General features: G+C 44.2%; 2 protein-coding genes across 12 annotated transcripts in view; one reads left to right on the top strand and one right to left on the bottom strand.

Annotated features, from left to right (window-relative positions):
- NPRL3 (NPR3 like, GATOR1 complex subunit) overlaps nucleotides 1-21,069 on the top strand; it is an 88,307-nt gene that overhangs the window by 46,833 nt on the left and 20,405 nt on the right. The window lies entirely within an intron of this gene.
- On the bottom strand, nucleotides 1,073-19,844 carry MPG (N-methylpurine DNA glycosylase). Of its 3 annotated transcripts, none has more exons than XM_075515407.1 (5): nucleotides 19,686-19,844; nucleotides 13,049-13,193; nucleotides 12,203-12,428; nucleotides 8,541-8,745; nucleotides 1,073-1,604 (listed from the first exon to the last, which is right to left on the bottom strand). In XM_075515407.1, the coding sequence occupies exons 3-5, from the start codon at nucleotides 12,422-12,424 to the stop codon at nucleotides 1,210-1,212; spliced, it is 822 nt and encodes a 273-aa protein (XP_075371522.1). In that variant the 5' UTR covers nucleotides 12,425-12,428; nucleotides 13,049-13,193; nucleotides 19,686-19,844; the 3' UTR covers nucleotides 1,073-1,209. The 3 variants fall into 3 exon arrangements, with proteins under 3 accessions (XP_075371522.1, XP_075371523.1, XP_075371524.1); XM_075515408.1 differs by having other exon boundaries at nucleotides 19,701-19,831; XM_075515409.1 differs by lacking the exon at nucleotides 19,686-19,844 and adding an exon at nucleotides 17,737-17,925.

Here is a 21,069-nt window from a genome sequence, read left to right as displayed (position 1 = left end):
AGACAGCTGATGACTCACAGTCCCTTCAGTGAGTCTTCCCCTGCAGCTGCAAGCAGTGATGTTATAGAAGAGCAAAAGCAGTATCCGACCGAAAAATCAGATCAACATTGCTGTAGGGCCCCAGTCCCAACCAGCCCCCAGCAACTGCATCCCAAGGTGAGCTACTGAGCTCGGCATAACACAAGCTGTTCAGAAGGGGCCAGACAAGATTTTTTTTCATGTGATGGGGACAAGGGTTTTGAAAAACTTGAGCTTTCTTCTTGCATATGAATCTCCTAATGTGAGGGTGGGGTGGGGGGTGTGTGCCTGCCACCCATCAAACTGCCACCGTGGCTGCTGTTCCGCAGGTTCTGCCCTGAATCCTAGAGGGTTTTTTCCCCCTGTATGTCATGGCAGGCTGCAGCATCACAGAAATCTCAGCATTGGTGCTTTCTCTGTGTTGGGGTTCACACACTGGTAAGTTTTGAACTGGTCTCAAAAGCAGCTGGGAAAACAAACAAACATTCTTGTTCTTTAAGCTGGACGTTCTAGACTGGTTTAAGTTGAAGGGGTCTCTGGACATTATTTGTCCAAACCTCTGCTCAAAGAGAATGTGTTAGATCAGGTCACTCAGGAGCTTGTCCAGTGGAGGTTTGAATGTCCCACAGCTTCTCTGGGCTCCCATTCCGGTGTCTGACCACCCTCATGGTGAAAATTTTTTCCATACACCTAATGAGAATTTCCTGTTTTCCAGCTTGTGCCCATTGCCTCTCATCCTGTCTGACAAAAGCCTGGCTCTGTCTTCTCTACACCCTCCCACTAGGTAGTTGTAGACAACAGTAAGATCCCGCCTTTACCTCCTCCCAGCTCTCATCCTTTCAGTCAGCCCTGCTGCCATCCAGTCTTTTGACTATTCCCCTGCAGCAACCAAGTGATGGCCTCTGCTGGTCAGAGCTGTGAACCTTCACCACTCATCCAACCTAATTAAGCCTGGATCCATTGGCAAGGGATGCCAAACGTCCAAAACCAACCGCAGTTCTGGCTGGGAGACCCACGCTAGCCTGCCCCACAAATAAAATTCCACCTTGCCCCATTCATTGTGATAAAGTACATTTATTGTTAAAAACCCCCAAGCCACTATGTGTGGCCTAGCTGCTGCCATGACATAGCTTGAAGCTATCATACAGAGCACAGCTCAAGTCCTGGTTGGTGGCACACTTGCGAGACTCGTCAGCTGCAAGAGAAGTGTCCCATTGCTGCCATCTCTCTCTCTGTTTTCTTGTCTACAACGCTCACAAATTTGTTTCCTCGTAAATAAAACCTGAGAGGTTTCTGTGCCCACTCTCCCCTGTTGCCGATGCCAATCCTTGTTGTGGCTACCACATCCTGCTCTCCTGGTAGGTCACGTCCAGGTACCATCCAGATGGCTGCATCTTGAGTCAGGTCCCTTTGGTCAAAAGCCTTATCAATCCCAAATGCTTGGCAGAGCTTGGAGGGCCCATTACACAGCTGCCAGTCCTTCAGCAGTTTTGTGGGTCCTTTCCTCGAAGCACTGCGCAGCTCTCTCATCGCATCTAAACCCTGAAGAGGTTCCAAAGAGCGAAGTAATACTGCAGCCCCTTCCCCTGTGCAGAACAAGAACCACGTGTTAGTACAGGGTCGTTCATCAAGAACGTCTCAGCTTTCGGCCCCACCACCAGAAGGAAGCAGTTCAGCTCTGAGCCTGTGGCTCAGCTTAGCCTGATGGAGCAGGGAATTGCCTGCAGCGCCCAACCACAGGGTCTGTCCTTCTCTCGGGCCGCTTTGCTTCAAGAGCCAGGCTCTGGAGTCAGCCACTAACCCGTGGTCAGTGCTCTCCCTTCCCTCTTCTGAATGGCCAGTGTCCCATAGCTCTGTGTCCTTTATTCATCAGTGCTGACTTGCTCTTCCCCAACCCCATTTCTTGATGTTACTAAGTCTAGCTGCTGCTCCAAGGCTTGCCAGAGGGCAAGAGGCTTTTCTTATGTCAGCACAATGTTCAAGAATAAATACACATATGGTTCAGTTTTGGCACACCTATCCAAAGCTGCTCCCAAACCCAGTGGATTTATAATAAACTCTGATTACGAGAACTCCAGCTAACAAAGGAGAGGAGGAATGAGTCCGGATGCTGCCAGCAGAAAGAGGCAGCTTGCAGAGTTAGGCTGGACAAAGAGAAACCTGGGAAGGAGCTGCAGGCACTGGGAGCAGCTGCTGTCTGGGCTGCTGCTGAGGGAGCCCTGGCTGCAGGTGCTCCAATTCAAACACCCACTTGGAGGTGTAACAGCAGGTGGGATGACCGCGGCTTTGGGTAACTGCATAGCTACAACAGAGAGCGATCCGAACCCTTGTGCCAGGGAAGCTCTCACAAGACAGGGCCCCAGGGCAGGACGGGGCTGCGCTATCTCTGGCTGCGGGATGCATGGCCCTGGGAGCATCGCTCCAGCAGAGACCATTCTATGACAAGAAGTGAAGAAAACTGACAGCTTCTCTTCTCAAATGTGGTTTGCCACCCTGTCAGGAGCCTTAGGAAACTTCAGCTCCCCACAGCTGTTGTGATCAGCTGCCCTCCCCGATTTTGGTCACAGTGAAGCAAAGATGCAGCTCTGAGCACACAGACGTTCCCCTGTGATGAGGGCCTCCAGCCTAAGTGGGACATAACCAGTTCCTTGGTATTTTCCACTGGACAGCAAGGAAGGTCTTCTCATGACCTTGAGTGGGCGAGGGGAGAGCCTGGTAAAGCGGTCTGTGTGCTGCCCCACACAGCACCCCTTGTGCTGGGGCCGCCCACGGCATTCCTCCCCGCCAGCATCTGCGTGCTCTGTGATGCTGCTCTGCAAGAATCCCCTCTCCCTCTCCAGCCTCAAACATCTGGAGACACGCTCCCGCCTGGCAAAGGCTTTTTTTGTAGGCACTGACAGATCCCTAAGGACCTGCGATTTCCAAAAATAGAATCCCTCTCATATTTTGTACAGATCCCACACTAAATTACTCTCCTGGGCTCCCAACTGAGCCTATCAACTGAGGACCTGATTTCTGGCTTTTGTGAGGTGTGCCTCTTGCCCTGAACCTGCTCAGAGCCCCCGCTGCCCTCAGTACAGCTCGGTGAAGTCAACAGACTTATTTCCAACAGCTGTCAGCAATCTGCTCCCAGGCACTCCCTTCTCTAAGGAAAGGGATTGATGCTAATCTGGCAGCCAAAAGCTGCTTCCCTGTGCTACAGTGATTTAGAGCTCAAAGGTCATTTTAGATTTTTAAGAACATGCTCCATGTCCTGATTCTGCCTTTCATCCACGCACAAAGAAACATCCTTCACATTGGGACGCTGCCTCACTCGCCAGGAACAACTGTGGGATTCTGAGCAATCACTAATTACGCTACTTGCCTTCATCCATGACAAGTGCAAGTGGAAACTGTGGTTACACTTGAATTGAACTGAGTCCTTGGGAGTTCATGTGAAGAGAGACAAGCGCTCAGAGAAACTGCAGGTGCTCCCAGAGCATCAGCAGAGCCGTGCCCGGGGGGCACCTGGCATTTCTGTCTCTGGCTGCTCTTTCTGTGAGAATGTTTTCCCACTCTTTCTAGCTGTGTGCAACACAGACCGCGTTCTCTGCTCTGAGCCAGCAGCCCCTGAATATGAGAGCAACACCACAAGAGCTTTGGGAAGAGGTGGAGACAGCAGGCAGGAGAAGAGTGCAGGGATGCCATGATGAGCTACTGCCTTCTCTGCCCCCATCTGTCCCCATGCCTCTGGGCTGATGTTTGGGTCCTCCTGAGCATACTTGCACATCAGAAGTTTTATTTTAACTACCAAAGAGTATCCGAATCCTTCCAGCTCCCCTCCTGCCTGCCAGAGTGCTTCAGCCTTCAGCCTGCCTTCCTCCCTCTCCGCAGCGGGCAGCAGTTTGCTCTCAGGGGTTATCTGGCTTCAGCATCTGCCTGACACGGATACGGCTGCTGACATGCCACCAGCAGCAGTGCCAGTCCCAAGAAGCTGAATATCTCCCTCCCATGCCTAAGAGTCACTCCATATAACGAGTAGCATTCAAAGCTAAAAGTTGGGATCTAACGACGACGCAGAGGCCAAATGCTCTCCCTGAACAGCTAGAAATGATAAAACGATAGGGAAGTCCCACACCCCCACTGTGCAGCTTGCTGCTCCTTCCCTGGAACAGCTCCAGCTCTCATTCTTGGAAACAACACTTGGCCACTGGAGAGGAGAATATTTTCTCCTCTCTCCACCCATCTGATTCACTGCTCCCGAAACACTTCCTTCAAAATCCTAGTCTAGGATCCAAAAGTTAAGGGGAAGTCCAGTGACCCTGGGCATAGCATCACCGGGATCTCGATTTACAAGCTATTCTTTCAGATCTGGCAGCAATACACACACCTTGGCAAATTCCAGAGAAACAAATCCCAGCAAAGTCAAAGAGAAGCTTGACTGGCATTTACCCTCTTCCTGAAGCGAGGGAAGCCCAACGTCTTAAGCCTAGGGAAGGCTCTTTGTACTAAGATTATTGTGCTGCTGCCAGGATATACTGTAGGATTCATGCACACTGGAAGACATCGGTTATATTTTTCTATAAACTCTTCTTCCTCTATCATCTATGATTTCTCAAAAAAACCAATGCAGTGATGCCCGCCGTGGCTTCAGGCAGTAGCAGTATGTGACCCAGCGATGGGAAGACCTCTCATCAAAATCCCACACGATGCAGCTTTATCTTGGTGATATGCACAAAGATTTCTCCTTCCTGAGTGACAGAATATTTGAGACTGCCCTTCGGCTCATTATGATTTTATGAACACAAAGATGCAGTCGAGTGAGCTCGACTGAACATGCTAACGGCTGCAACTTCTTGCCCCAGCAAAGTGGCAAAACAACAAGCTACAGCTGAAGTGCTTCTGATGTCTGTCGGCAGCATCAGGCTGGGCTGAGGACACTACGGTGGTGGTGGCTCTCCAGGTAAAGTCTATGCTTTTGCAGCCTCTCTACCAAGCACCTCTGCCAGTACAGCTCCAGTGGTGACACACGTTTTCCTATTCCCGAGTGATACCGCTGAGCCTGAAGTCTAGTATAAGCCAAATACAGAAAACAGAAGAGAAGGTTTATTCCACCTGGTATTAAAACAGATGATGCTGCAAGGTTACATATCAAAACAAGAGAGCTCTAAGAAGCCAGAGTCTCATGAGCCAAATGTCCCATTCCTGACAAGCTAAGCAGAGGGAGCAAGTACGAGCAGCATATAAAGCTTTGTACATCTCGTATAGGCCTCCGATCCTGAGCTGATTAAGGACCAGGAAGGCCCCAGAATTATTCAGGTCAGTGTTAAACTACTTTTTAAAACAAAGTGTGCTGCAAAAGTCCAATTCATGCTGCTTGCCTGGTCCCAACAGCGTGTGTGTCTGGGACAGCCCTGTGCAGTGTCTGTGCCAAGAAGCTAGCAAAACACAGGCAACACGGGGACAGTACAGCGCTCTGATCTCTCTCCAGTAAAAGGACAGCTGCTTTCATCAAGCTAGTGGCTCCAAATCAGCTCTACGGTCACTCAGTTCAAGAGTCTGAGAAGCAGCAGGACAGCAGTCGCTGCCAGTACTTAGGATATACTGGTTCTCTGAACCGCTTGCCTTCCTCCCACAAGGATTCTGTAATTTAAAAGCAGCACAAGGACTTGTCTACACTACAAAACTAGGTAGTTTAATCTAAGCCAGCTAAGAATTCGTTTGTGATTATTAGTTTGTGTTATTAGTTTGTTCCAACAGTCTCCAGAAATAAATGCTTTGTTAAAAATCAGTGTATGATTGCATGAGTATTTTGATGCAAGCTACCCAATGGTCAAACAGAAACATTTTTCAAGAGTCATTTGGAAAATCTATAGAACCGATTTCTCCTGAAATCAACCTCAGGTTTTCCCCTAATTCTAATGTCACTCAGTATGAATTTTGCTAATATGCATCCAGGTCAAAATTAAAATGGCTTAAGATGGGGTCAGTTTGTGTGTGTTTGAAGACACCAGGGAAATCGAAAGACCTCTTCCCTTCTCCACTGCTCCGATTTGCTGCAGCAATGCCATACAGCATTCCCAGCTGTAAACCCCAACATACAAAGCAAGTTGCTCTGCTGTCCTGAAATTTGTGTGCATGTCTAGACTTGTTCTGCTCCTCCCCTCCATCTACAGAAAGATTTAACAAAACTGGAAGAGATTCAGGGACAGGCAACCAGGATGATCAAAGTTATGGACTAGCTTTGGAGCAATAGCCTAAGGAAGGAATAACTAAGTAGACTGGAAACCTTCAGCTTGGAAGACAGCTGAGGAGGGGATATGAAAGATGCCAGGAGATCACAGGAGGCAGAAGATGATATACAGGAATAGATGCAATCACCCCATGTTCTCCACTGCTTAACTCCTGGTGCTCTGCAGCTTTGCACTGCCAAAATCCATGAAAAGAGCTTTGGGACATCACTGGAGACGTGCCCTTTGAAAAGGAAAAGCATTTGGTGTTCTCTCAGTAATTTGTGTTCAGTCTTTCCAAGCGATACCTTCAGAAATACGTTCATATTTCTTTTATAGTCTCCTGGTCAGTCACTCACGTTTTCACAGCATTCCCAGGGAGACCCTGAAGTAATTGGATATTTTGCATCAAATTCCCTGCACAAAGACGATGAAGCTGATTACACGCTATAAGCACAGCGTGGTCTGTGCTACTAAGAGGGACCAAGCTATGCCACAACAGACTTTTTTTTTGCCAGCGCTTCCTTGTGTTTTATGCACAGCCACAGACAGGTCCAAAACAAAGTTTCCAAGATCTGTCCCATATCCAGAAAATGAAATGCTTTTGCCTTCTACCCAGGTGCACAAATGCCACCACAAAAGACGACTTCCTCAATCCTTCCCACAGACTAAAACGACAGGACAGGCTTCTTCTCCATCTATCTTAAGATGGGAAAAGCATCTCAGGTATGATTCATCCCCAAATTCTTTCTTTCAACACGTCTGCACATAGGCAAATATACTGAAGGAGTAAATCCTACTTACGTAGATGCATCTGTGATGCACAACATGCACAGCCATGCTATTTACTTCAGTGCGTTCCTGACAAAGCTGGTAGTGACAGCTGTGGTGTCAGCATAGCTGCGTGTACGACAGGCTAATGCAGAATAAGTTCATAACAAAAAATCCAGCTAAATCCATCACAACAGTGAGCTCTTTAACTGATTTGCTATAAAACTAAGCACAGGTATATAAGGGAAAATTTCCCAAAATATAAACGTCAAAGAAATCTTTCTAGAATTCAAAGGCTAAGCATCTTTTTGTAAATAAAAATTATTATTCCTAATATTGCAAACACTAAGAATCCCATCCTGAATAAAGAACCATTCTGCTTTCATTATCTAAGCAGATTTGGCAGAGACAAGGTAATGAAATTCACATGTGTTCATCCACCAGACCTCCATTTAGACAGACAGGCTCTTCCCCCACAGTATAACCTGGCCCTGGTTTTCTGCTTGGCTCCTGTCCAAAGGCCAAAACCTGAGGATTAATGGTCACTGTTACAACATTGGCTTTCCGCTTAGGAATATGCAAGTGGTGGGTGTTTTTTTAAGCTATATCTTTGAAATGGTGAAAAAGAAAATAAATTCTTTTTGAGATTTTTTTTTCTAACAAAATGAGTATTTATCTAAGAAACACCTGCTGCCATTTCAAGGTATCTAATTAACCAGTAGCTTTAGTGCAAGGCAAACGCTGTCATTCCTACAGGAAAGAAAAAACCCAAAGTTTTAGAACTAACACTTGCATGATAAAAGGAGCTGTGGAAGGAGATTCTCAGTAAATTCCAGAATAATTTGATTAGGGGTTGATTATATTATCTTAAGAATAATAAAAGAAGATGGAAGATTCTGTAACAGTCCGGGTATTTTAACTTTGAGGGGGTTTTTTGGTTTTAAGATACAGCAAAGCAGCTAAAATGCTCCTGCAGTGACTCCTTGCTTAACCTTAGGACATCTCAGATCTTTTTGTTTTCGCCAACGTTTACAGCTTCTGAAGATAAAGGTAGGAGACAGAAGAGTTTCTTGTCAGGACAACAGACACCAAGATTTAGGCTGTCGTTAGACTGCAAATTTACTTCTACATCACCACTTTCGAGGAACAAAGTTCACTGAATTACATGAATAAGGCAGCAGACTAAGGTCAGGTCATCAAAACTGAAAGCTCCGCTCTGTCAAGATTCTCCTCCAGTCCTTAGTCTTTATTTCTGTGCCTGAACAGCTCATACAGCTCACAGCTGGGACCAAAACCCCACCAGGCTGGTAACTGTGCAGCTGGAGATGGGCCCTGCTCGTAACGTTGAAAGTTAACACGCTCTGTCCACAGTTACATACTGTTCACAATGGCAAAACCCAGGTCCCAAGGAAAGATTGTGACACCAAGTCACTGACTTCACAGAGCCCATAGGGAGCTCGCAAGTGACTGCGACACGGCAAGCATAGCTTGAAGTATCAGCCCCATGCTATAGGCATTAAAACTCTTTCAGCCTCAACTTACCTTGGCTGGAAACGTTCACACAAAAATGAATCCCGTAGATCTGATACACGTACAGAGTTCCTGGTTTCATGAACATTGCTGCGTTTCGTTGAGTTTGCTTCCCACCTTTCGAGTGGGAAGCTTCATCCTCCCCACCCAGATAAGCTTCTGTTTCAACAATCCTCCCCCAGAGTTCTCTGCCATCAGGAAGTCTGCGAACTAAAATCTGAAAGAGAGGTCAGAGTGCATCAGTTAGCAACCCTCTGTACAAAATAACCAGAGCACAAGAGCTGTGGAAATGAAGTCGGAAAAAAGGACCTGATGGTGCTACGTACTCTCCTCTCCATCTAGCAGTCCAGTCTGTAAGCTAACGTGAACTTTTTGAGCTTCTACTGTCCAGGCCACAGCCCAGTACAAGAAGTTCCTACCTGTCATTCACCCCACAAAATGCCTGGAGTGTCTAAATGTGGCAGTATCGTAAAGAACCAATTTATGATCCTATATACAATAAAGCCCACAGAGTTGCTTCTGTGGTTATTTTCTGTATTCTCCACCCCAGTCCACCAGTTTTAAGGCAAAAAGCACCACCAATATCAACCTTGAAGCATCATGAACGTATATTCTTTAGATCAGAAGAAATACGACAGTGGCACAATTAAATAACTACTATGATTAGACAGTCTCTCTCCATAGAGATGTTTCAAACAAGTCCTAGTCCCCAACCATAGAGATAACCACGACCAGAGTGAGTATCAGTGCTATTTCTGTATTTTCTGCACCACAGAGAGGGGCAGTGCAGGAGAGCTGGGAACTGGCTTCAGGCAGACAATGACAGATTTTTGTTATTACAGTGTGTTCCCTGCTGCTGGTACCTCCTTAAATAAAACAAAGCAGATGCAGGGGAAAAAACCATGACAGTGAAAAGATTATCTTTAAAAATAAAACAATCACTAAATTTTGTATAAAGTTTTTTGCGGTTTGACCTGATTTCTAAACTTCTTATTTTACTTACTGTGTGGTTAAGAAATACTGCAGTATAGTCTCATTTATGCAACAGCTATCAGTTTAATTATACTGTATTCAGTGCTTCCATATTTGAAAACCAGCCATTCAAAAATGACCTTCAAGAAACAAAGCTTAATTCCTAACAGATGTTTGTGCTGGATTGCTAATGCAGTTATTGACCTGATCCAGTACGGATGCTCCAGAAGTCAGTTTCAAATGTTGCAACTCCGCTATATCATGGTTTCCCTACAGCACTTCTCAAATGGTTGAAAACAATCAGTTTATTATTTTTATGAAAAATGTAGTGACTTTGGAAAAGCACTGGTGTTTAGCAACTGCCTGTAAACACTCCAAAAGCACACCCATGTGGACATATTTCTCTTTCAATATGATGAAATGCAATGGTTAGGTTATGATTTTAAAAGCATGCAGGCATCTCCCTGACTCTTCAGACACACCAAATATTCACAGTTAAACAGTTTAAAAATGGTGATCATTCACAATACCTCACAGTAAACTATTTTACAGAGGTTTTTATTTCTCACCGAGGATGTATCTTGGTCTCATGACAGTTCATTTTGAGAGGCCATTTATTGCGTGTATGTTCTGGGGTATCTTTTTGTTTCTAAGAACTCAAGTATCATGTTTAAGGTAAGCAATATTAATATACCAGGCACCTCCAAAATTTGGTAGAATGAAGATAATGAAAGAAACACTAAATTACCATTATTGTTATAATTCTAAGAAAATGAGAGAATAGACCGGGTCATGGGAGACTAGGGGTTATACTTTAAAGAAAATCTAAATTTAACATAGAAATCGCCTGGCTTGTAATTTTGGCCTAAATAGGAAAAGTATAGAATTAGGACTAAAATATCATTTGCCCAGGGTAACTGAATACATAAGGATGTTGGAGTCATTAAGACAAAAAATACATCACTACTGGGAGACTTCAGGTATCCTCATATAGACCAAGTAAATATCACAGTAGGACAGGACACAGGCTGTGTTTTTTTTAGACACCATCAGATGCTTTGCAGAGTGAGTAATCGGGGATCTCACAAGAAAAGACTAAACTCTCAAACTGATCCAGAGCAAAATGCAAAGTCTTTTCCAAAGACTTATTCCTGAAAAACAGCTTTGTATCATGACCATGAAGTAGAAAGTTCAGTGTCCTTCCACAAGCATTAAGGTCCAAAAATAAGCTATCAGAGTTCTGCTTACCAGCAAAAAGGGGAAACTACATAAAGTGAGGAAGCTTGTTAGGAAGAACTTGAGAGAGGCAGCCAAAGGTTAAAGCTGGAAAGGCAAGCCTCTAGCAGGATGTCTATAAAGATAGCAGACACACATGATGTATCAGAGAGAGGTTAAGACAGACCAAAAAAAAACCAGCCGGGTTAAAAAGCAGAGCAAAGGCGTCAATTACGAGCAAGACAATATCCTTAGAAGAGAAAAAAAAGCTAGACACAGCAAGACAAGCCAAAACCAACAGTTTGTGGAACAAATTCCTAAAGTTATCTAAACCAATGAGAACCCAGAGAGTCCGTTCACCCTACAGACAATAAAGGTATAAAAAAGTCTCCGAGAAGATAAGACCATAGCAGTGAAACTAAAAACACATTTTGCAATTCCGTTTAGGAGGTCCCAGACTGATACTTTTTATAGGGAAAACACTGGAGGAACTCCCTCCCATGGAAACAGCGGGAGAGTTTTTTGAAGGACTCACTAAGCAGAAGAGACGTTTAATCTCCCCCACTCTGATTTCCAAAGGCTTTCAACAAGGTCCAAAGATTCCTCAGAGATTCTGCAATGGGATAAGGGAGAAGGTCCTTTCATGAACAAGTAATGGCTTGAAAACTCAGAAACAAAAGGTCGGAATAGAGGTTTTCAGAGTGAAGAGAGTTTAACTGTGGAGTCCTAAATGTCTCCACACTAGCGCCTGTGCTGCCTTGCATATTTGTGTTAATAACCTGAGAAAGGGGATCATTAGCTCACCGTGTGTACTGACAATATGGAGTTATTCAGAACAGCAAAAATAAAAGCAAGTAGCATGAGATACAACGTTCAAAGCATACAGGGCAGTGTAAAAGAAAGTACCAAGCAGTCTGCTGAACTTGCAGATAAGAATGAAATATGCGAGTACACTATGACCGTGGATGCTGGTCAAGAAAGGCCAAGGGCCTGCCATGCTATTAGCATCACAAGATAGTAAGATGGAGGCAGAGACGGAGATGTTGCTGACGGCAGAGCATTACTTTCCACTGGACTAAGCAAGAGCCAAAAATAGAAAAATGAATACCTGAAAGGAAAATAATGGGCCTGAAACAACCTTCAAACCACAAAGCACATTTCAGTAAACCAGAAAAAGGGAGAAAAACTCCCCAGGGTTTTTCTGGGAAAAAAGAAAAAAGGGAGAAAAACCAGAAAAAAAGGAGAAAACTAATTCTGAAATGTGACAGTAAACTAAACCTGAAAAATTACTCCTCTGACTTCATCCAAAATAGATTTAGCTACTAGTCTTTAAATTCCACTGAACTTAACAAGAGAAGGAATGAGAGCTGTATTCCTAAAATAGCAAAGCCCTGGAGTCAAATGGCAAAAAAAGAATTTCATCCTTTTACACTAAGTTATTAGCTAGCACATGCTCCACTACAGTAATCTCAGTGTTCATGTCTTACCTGTCCCAGAAAGGACTTGGCCAGACTAATACAGGGCTGGTTGAAAAAATCTGCTTCTAGCTGGGAAGAATTTTTTTTCTGTATCGCAAAATATTTGCTGCTTTTCGGAGAAGAATCCCCATCAGGTGTAGCGTTCAGGTTCTCCAAGGCATCAAAAGGAGGGAAGCTGGAGTTGCTTTGGAGAGCACTTAATTGAGCCAACAGCTTTCTTTTTCTTGGCATAGTTCTAGAAAATTGATATAAACATAATTAGGAATATAAAGCTTTTTAAAAAGAGTAACTCATTTCTACAAACTCTTGTTTTTACACATTTCTCCACAACAATTAATCTGAAGTCTGTAACTAATTGGACAACCTAGGCAAACTACAGAAGCAGGTGACAGATTTAGCTGTGCCTACATCAGGCTAGGCAAATATTAGGCTCTACTGATAAGCAAACAGAAAACTGCAGTTTGAGTATCTTGTAAGGACTGCAGATAAAAAGCAACTCTGCTCCACTTAGCAGCAAAAATAAGTTTGCTAACTGTTAGGTTAGGAAATTCAGAAATTGGAAACAAAGATGAACCAGTACTATATACTTTTTACCTGGAACTAACATAATCTGTTAAGCAGACAGAAAAAATAGGAAACAACCACCTCAAAAATTGTGCTGACTCAGAAAGTCTACAGAAGTCACGTATCAATCATTTTAAACAGTAACGTAACTGGATCAGAATCTAAAACTCCACGGGACACAGAACATTTGAGTTGGGAGATGCCCTATTTACAGTCACAGTGACAAACTTATCATGCTATAGAAATGTTTGTGTTAGAACCTCCACAAAATAAGCTTTAAATTCAACCTACCAGAAAGATGAAGAGCAGTCTGTTCCAGTCAACAGTATGTATTCAAGGCAACTACGTAACCCGAGATTGTTCTAGGTTTGTCACCAATTTACTATGCGAGCTTCAAAAAGTTAATGTTTCTTTTTCTGTGCTGCAGTCCTTATACCTGTTGAACAGGAACAAACTTATTTATTAACTGTATAAAGCACTTTGAAATAGGCTAAGAGATTTTGGAGCTGGAGATCATGATACCAACAGTGCATCATTAGCTCAAACTCAAGAACAATTTACAGTTTTCTATCGGTCTAGCGAAAGACCACCTCCCAGCTGGGGCATTGCTGGAGATGCTCTTTAGCCTTTTTTTATACAAAAGGCTATGAAAACAGTGGGGAATGTGCTTCTCCTATGCTAAATACACAAAAAGCTGAAACCAAGCTTTTTAAATTCCCCCATTGTCACTGAATTTGGAAAGTGTCAGCCTCAAAAAAGGACTCTTACAAGAGAATGCAAAGACACCAGGCTTTAGAAGATGCCTCATCGGTTCTGAAATTCAGCCACATGTAGATGTAAGAGAAAAAAGCAAAGGTTCAACATCATACATAATTAGAAAGGGAGAAACAATCCTATATACAACTGAACCTGCAAGGGAAGTACATACATAATTAAGTAGCTGTTGCCACTCAGTTTTCACCAGATCATCAGCTTTTAAAAATGACTACAAAAACCTTCACCATCAAAAACAATCTTTATCTTGCTCTGATGTTTCTCACAAAGGAAGATCCACCAGCACTAGTTTCCTTGAACTACACTGAAACAAATTTGGCGTTGCTACACTCTGGATCACCAGTGCTGATTCCCCAGCAGTGTTACATTTCACTTCAGAAGAATCCAGACAAACAGATAAAAATAGGCAGAAAAAAAAAAAAAAAATCACATTGGCATGGCTGGCAGAGAGGTGGGAAGTTTTGATTTTTTTTTTCTAAACATCTAATTCTTTATTGCAATGATTTAGTGATGTCAGAGACTTGCCATAGAATGGCCAGCTCCATGCCAGGTATTCGGCTCTGAACTGCGGTTTTCACCTGGTGGGAATTCTTAAAAATTTTGTCCAAAGTCACCAGCCTGCCTCAGACAAAACTGCCTGGTGGCCTTTGCAAAGGAGAGTCCTGTCTAGGAGAAAGGGTGCGAATAGGAAAAAGGGTTGCAGGAAGGAAGGCACGGAGGAGGAACACTGCCCCATATCAGACTGACCCTCTAAAAGACTCAGTCAAGGGAATGCTTCACGCTGAAGACAGTACCTCTAGACTTCTCTGACAGTATTAACTGGAACTTCCAGTTCATCAGCCATACATAAAGACATGCTGAAAACATGGCCAATTTGAGTGGAGCATTAACTTATTTGGTAATTTCTGCTCTTATGGAATGCGACATCAGATACAGGATCTGAGTTCCCTGGCACCTCTTGCATTTCCAATTAAGTAATTCTTAAAAGCCGCAAGTGCTCTCATGTAAATGTTATACCGGCAGCCTTAGGGCACTTGTAATTTCATTGCTATGGGCTGATCTACACAGATCTCAGCATCTTCAACTCTCATTAGAAACAGCAGTAGCAAACTGCCTTATAGTCATGAGAAATGGGTCACAAACAGAAATGTGATTGCTTTAAAAGCAAAAACGCAGAATGAGGGGATTGCAATACCATCTCAGAAAGGCAGAAAAACCCCCGATCTACCCTTTGTCTCCCTGCTTGTTCATACCAAGATATGAAACATAAAACTCTATGCCTCAAAGCCTATCTACACTTTCTATAAAGGATGTTGCTTGTATATAAAATGCCCTCTTGCCTATGAAAAAGTGCACTGTAGAAGACAGTACATATCAAGTACCCAAGCCCTATGTATTTGGGAAGTAAGAGACACCATCTCTTCACATGTGAGTCTACAGACAAATTCTGCAACTCTTCATTGTTATCTAGATTTTCTTGCTTGTTCACAAATTTCTTGCTTGTAAACAAATTCTACTTCTGTGCCTCAAATAAGAATCAGCTGTGGGTTTAATCGCTTTTTACTAATCCTGTTGTGACCAAACCAGCTACAAGTTGTTAAGCACATGTGTGTACACATGCACAAAAAAAGTATGGAAGTCAGAAAAGGAAGATCAAGAGCTGACTAAGTCTGCGCAAGTGCCTAAAGTGTTCAGGGCTGCTGGGCTAGTCTCAGGCCCTGCAAGCCAGAATCAGAAAGACACTGAAAATCTGTGTAAAATACAGCTCAGCGGCAGATACACCCTGTCGTCAAGGCACAACTGAGCCTACACAGGCTTCTTTAATCCTTCTAATAAGACTGCATTTGCAGGTATTTCCTCATGTATTTAACGAGCTTTCACTAAAAGGAGGTAAAAGAAAAAAAAAAACCCACCAGTAATTTGCATGTACTTTTGGCTCACAGGTCCAGACACCTGCAGCTGCAAAGTTTTCCTCATGCACGTATGTCTTTCTGATAGCCTGATGAAGATGCGTACGTAAGAACACGTTGCCACTTCTGGAGAGACAATTCCTCATACGAATTCCCAGTTGTACAGATTTTATGTGGGAATATATGAACTGTCAATACTGGGTCAGACCAAAGGACACGTCTCCCTGTGTCCTGCTCTCCAGCACAGGTCAAAAGCAGGAACCTAGGGAAGAACAGAATAAGCACACAGTGCTTCTCCACACATCCTCCATATCTCTAGACCAGAACCTTCTGAACCAGGCACAGTTTCTGTGTACTTAGTAACTGTGAGCTTATGCAGTCTTCCCTGAGCCTGTGTAAAACTATCCAAACTGAGACTTTACTGATGAAGAAAGCTTCACAGAATTAGTCATTACGGCTCCAAAAACTCACTCATTTTGTGTGTGAAATTAGGACTGCTCCCCACCCACATGAATCAGTTTACATTTGCAATTCATCACCATCGGCCCTCTTCTTTACCACCTCCAATAAGGTAAAGCCAGCTGGAAACATTTTTTTTCCAGGTCACTTACAAAACATGCCTGCGGCACTCCAACGGTGACCTCCAGCCACCAGGAGGGCTGCCCAATTACTCACATCCTCTTTCCTATCTTTGCACCCACTGTTTATCTATGACAGGGAACTCCCTTATTATGTCAGGGGCTGCTCAGGTGAGATCTCCTGTTTAAAAGCTTCCTGAAATCGGACTACAGACTGTGAGCCAGACCTCTCAACATGCTTATTTAGACCTTCAGAGAATTCCAACATTTTTTTAAGGCGTGACTTACCATTACAAAAGCCACACTGGCTCTTCCCCGCTATATAATATTTATGCAGGTGTCCAATAATTTGGACCTTGCTATATGTTCTACTAATTCAGTTGGTAGTGGTCAAACTTCCCGGCCTGCAGCCCACAGACTTCCCCTAGAACCCTCTTTAAAAAGCAGTGATACATTTGCTGCTCTCCAGTCCACAAGCATTAGCTTTTGGCGAGAAGGGAGAGACCATCGTTAGCAGCACTGTCCCTGGGGGCTTCATCTGGTTTGGCAACTTGTTCCTGCCTGTTGTCTGTTTGTTCCATAACCTCTTACACAGGTGCTTCATTTTAAGCCAGATCCTTCAACAAGTTCTCAGCGAGAAGGATTTCCATCCACCTTTCCTGTCTAGTCTAACCTATCAGTAACCAGAAGTAAGTTAATAATGTATAGCTTCCTGGATAACAGCGTGAGAAGCAGGCAAAAAAACCCTTCTGGAAAGAAGGTTTACACTGTAACTATAAATATTAAGTCAATCTCTCCACTGACAGACTTTGACACTATGTGCGATCCTACTAATACCTCAAAAGTACCTCAAAATGAATGGTTTTATTCACCTTACTGAACGCTGGGGATGCCATTTCCTGCAAGACGTCCTTGCAATTCTAGTCCTCACTCCTACTGCCTACTGGACATCTTGAGCTTTTTGGAACTACAACTTACTCATCCTTCTGGTTGACTCTCTCAAACCATTCTGTTTTGTTCTGTTCCCCCCCGCCCAACATTCTAGCTGCTATTTTTAACTGAGTGCCAAACTTGCATATTAAATTAAAGCAAACAAGTTAAATATAATACCAACAATGGATGTTAGCTAGCTCAGCCTTCTGAGATTGAAGTTAACCAAGCCAGCATTTAGTTAAGCAAGGCAGCATTTAGAGAGGCCACAAACACTGATCAGGAAATGGACATAAGGATTCAAAATCATCTAAAGTTCAGTTTTTTCTTTATATCTACATTATTTGTAGCAAATGTACATCAGTATATTGGGCTAATCATCCAAGAGCTATAAGTCTTATTTTTTTTCCACCTATATGACAGCAGTGAGAACACTCCTGATTTGTAAAAGCACATTGAAAGAGTTATATAAGGGGACACAGAACTAGTTACACTTAAGTCTTAGGTACCCATCTTATAAAATGACCCTAGAAAATACATTCCTTCCTCAATCTTAATATTGCATGAGAAACAATTTAGTTCAGGTGTGGGGGTTTGACTCAATGACCAAAGATGTTTCACCAAAGCCTTCATTAATGCACTGACAAAAAGGAAAACTTATGACTCAAATGCTCAAACATCTGAACAATATCCACAAAGAGAGTTCCACATAAGAAGTTCCTGTTGAAGTAGCAGTAACTTAAAGACTAGGAAGAAAAGCATAAGCAGCAAAGACACAAAGATGTACCTGCAAAAGGATCCTGGAGTTGCTCCCTGCATGAGCATGGAAGCAGAGGGTTCTCACACCTCCTCCTGAGAAAGTCAGCCCTAGGCTCAGGCTCAGAGAACCTGCTCAGAGGACCTGCTCCACATCCAGTTTTACAAAGGAGGAGCATGTGAAGTCCTATGAGAAGTCTTTGACTTAAAGAGAGAGCAAGAGAGATTATTTCCTCCAGATTTCAGGCCAAGCTACTCAAAGAAAGGCCTTAGTATTCACTCTTTGCACAAAGAACCTGAGCTCTCCAACAAAACCATGTGGAGGGAGTCACAGCCACACTTTCTAATCAGTCGTGAGACAGGCTCAGTAACAGCGAAGTTGCTGCTCAAGACGATTAAATTGGGACTGATTCAATGCACATGCTATGAGCCTCTCTCTTTAGCAAGAAGGTCCCTTTCTTCTGTTTTCAACCAGAGGAAAGGCTTGTGCTACATTTATCCTACATCAGGATTAACCTGTATAGTATATCCTTGTTACAGAGACACTATTTGTGCGTACTTTGCATTGCATTACCAGACACTGTTAAACAGTTGTAGTAAGAAAACAGAACACTGGATGAAAGCCTTAACAGATGATGGTCTGCAGAGATACAAGTGCAAATGCAGCTGAAGGTAAATAGCTGATGTAATGTCCACCACTACCATAGTGGACATTTTCAAAACACTGGAACAAAGCCTTCAGGCTCTATATAAACAAAGAAAGATCTGAGGAGAGAGGACAATTTCCCGCACAGCTTTGGATAATATGCTGTATGTGACAATAGCTTGCTAATGGCAAGTGAGACAAAACACTTCTGATGATATAATAGAGGAACAAAAGCAAAAGTCTCTTCTATAAAGAGATGCTTCCAGGAAACCAGCAAATCACTGCTGACTGTTGAGGCTGTGAAAAGTTGAGTCAGACACAGATTTGAACTAGCAAAGGCGCTCCCGCTCACGCCACACTAGCCTCGTTCCTAACATGTCAATCTTATTTAGAAAAGCCTCCATTTTTCAAAACAAGTTTGCAGCACGTTTCCACAGACTGGGTATTTCTCCTCCATATAGGGTCCAAACTATACAACTTCTGTGACACATCTGTACAGCAGCTGCTCTTCCAGCATTTAACTGTGAAATCACTCTGCTCCCAAAACCTCTACAGCATCTACTACTGATTCCATAATCTGTTTACTTAGTTATATACAAAAATGCCAGAGGACGCTCTCTGCAGAACAGAAGTGACATGGGAGCTAGGAAACCACAGTGCAACCTTATTCAAAGTGCATTTGTACACCTTATTTAACCAACTGGTCACACGCCTCTTTCCCCCTGAACTGTGTTCAGGAAATGGGGATGTTACCTTTTCCTCCATGTTTATTACATAGTCTTTGCAATATCTTTGATCCACAATCTACATAAAATAGTTTTTATAGTATTAGAAAGGGTCACTTCCACACACAGGCGTAAACAGCACTGATAGCCATGAAGGCAGCGCAAGACCCCGCACAGCTTTTTCTACTAGATACACGGGAAGCATTTACGACTTCTGCTGGTGAAATCTTTCTATGCACAAACGGTTAACGTGGTACTAAGCAGAGCCTACAAGCACATCGGTTTTAGACAGTACACTAACTAGCACGCTCGTGTTTTTAAAGGGAGTCAGGCCTCGGAGCAGCAGGGCCGGGCCGCGGCTGCAGCGAGGACAGGGAGCGGCCTCGCAGCTCCCCCGGGGCCGCTCCGGCCCCGCCCGCCGCGCTCGGCAAGGCCGGCCGGGCCCGGCCGGCCTTGCCGAGCGCGGCGGGCGGGGCCGGGGCCACCGCCGGGCCCAGGCCTCGGAGCCCGCCGTTAGCAGCCGGAGCTCCCTCACCCGGCCCAGGCCGGGCCGGGCCCAGCGCCCGCCCCAAGGCCGCCCGGCCCGCCCCGGCCCCGCTGCACACGCACCTGCCGGAGCCTCACCGCGCCGCCGCCGGCTGCTTTCCCGCCTGGGCCGGGCCGCGGCCTGTAATCGCCGCGGGGGGGCGCGGGCAGGCCCTGCCCGGAGGCCCGGCGGAAGCCCCGAGCTCTCCTGTGGGGCGTGCCCGGCGCGGCGTGAGGGGAGGCGGGCCTGACGAGGGAGAAGTGCCGGTAGAGCTGCGCTGCGGTTGTTAGGACTGAAGAGCCCTCTTTTACCTGACACCTCGCTCTGTAGATGGCGATGGTCCACAATCAAATTGATTTACAGCCTTTTCTCTGAGCTCGCTTGATCTCTCATCATAGCTCGTGTTTTCTGGGCGGCAGATCCTCTGTAGGCCGTCTTTGAACTCTCCCTGGTTTTCGGCATCCACGCTCACAGTCCTTGCTGTTTCATATTAATAATACTCGGAAAAATAAAGGGGTGAATATACATTCCGATGAATATGAATGGTCACAAGCTGGCTTTACAGAGAGCTGCATGAATTATTCCTTCAGTTCCCTGTGTAACAAGTATCTGGCCTGCAGAAAAAATTCTTGGCTTCAGCTTTTAACCAGATGGATCATATGGTCAAAATAGGGTCAAAATACGATTTTGCTCACAGCTTTCTGGAGATAGGCAGTTAGGGCCATTGATTCATAAACAAGTGTTTGCACGAAGAGTATGAGGGAAAGTCCGATGGATCAAAATGGATTTCTTCCCATTTGTATAACAAAATACTGATTCCAGGCTAGGACTAGCTAGGACAGCGCCAGCTAGGAGCCAGCCATGCAGAGAAGGAGCACTTAGTGTCTACCCCATTCATAAATTTTCAAGGAAGAAGGATAAATTGCTGACTAAAATTTTAGGAGGCACCAACAGCTTTGGAGGTGCAGCCAGGTGTACGAGTGGCTAAAGGTGGCCTTATGGAGGCAGAAATGAGGACTAACAATCCAGTGGTGGGCTCAAATGTGAGGAAGCCGGATAAAAAGCATTGACATTTCTGTAAACCCTGAATTGAACTCAGAATTTCCAAATTTTACTATTCCTGTTTAATAAGAAGATGTAAAAAAATCCCCAAACCAACCATGAATGGAGCAAATTCAGAGTCTGTTACACAATATCCATTCTTTTTGACCATGAAGAAACAGCTAATGTACTTTGGAACCCAAAACAACACCAAGAATGCACTGAAAAGCCCTTAAATCATTGTTGTGAAGTATGATAGCACTGCTACTGTAGTGGTGTAAAAAAAAAAGGAAGGAAACATGCATACAGCTTCAAGTTATTGATACTTTAATTGGAGATCTCTGTATGATTGTTTTAGTCAATATGGACAAAGATAAGCTCACAAGAGTTAGGATTCCCTGGAGAGATATTACCTGCTGGCTGCAT

This window comes from Mycteria americana, chromosome 12, assembly GCF_035582795.1.
Source record: "Mycteria americana isolate JAX WOST 10 ecotype Jacksonville Zoo and Gardens chromosome 12, USCA_MyAme_1.0, whole genome shotgun sequence".
Classification (NCBI taxonomy): Eukaryota; Metazoa; Chordata; class Aves; order Ciconiiformes; family Ciconiidae; genus Mycteria; species Mycteria americana.
Note: the sequence above shows the minus strand (reverse complement) of the source record. Positions and strands in the feature narration are given on the sequence as shown.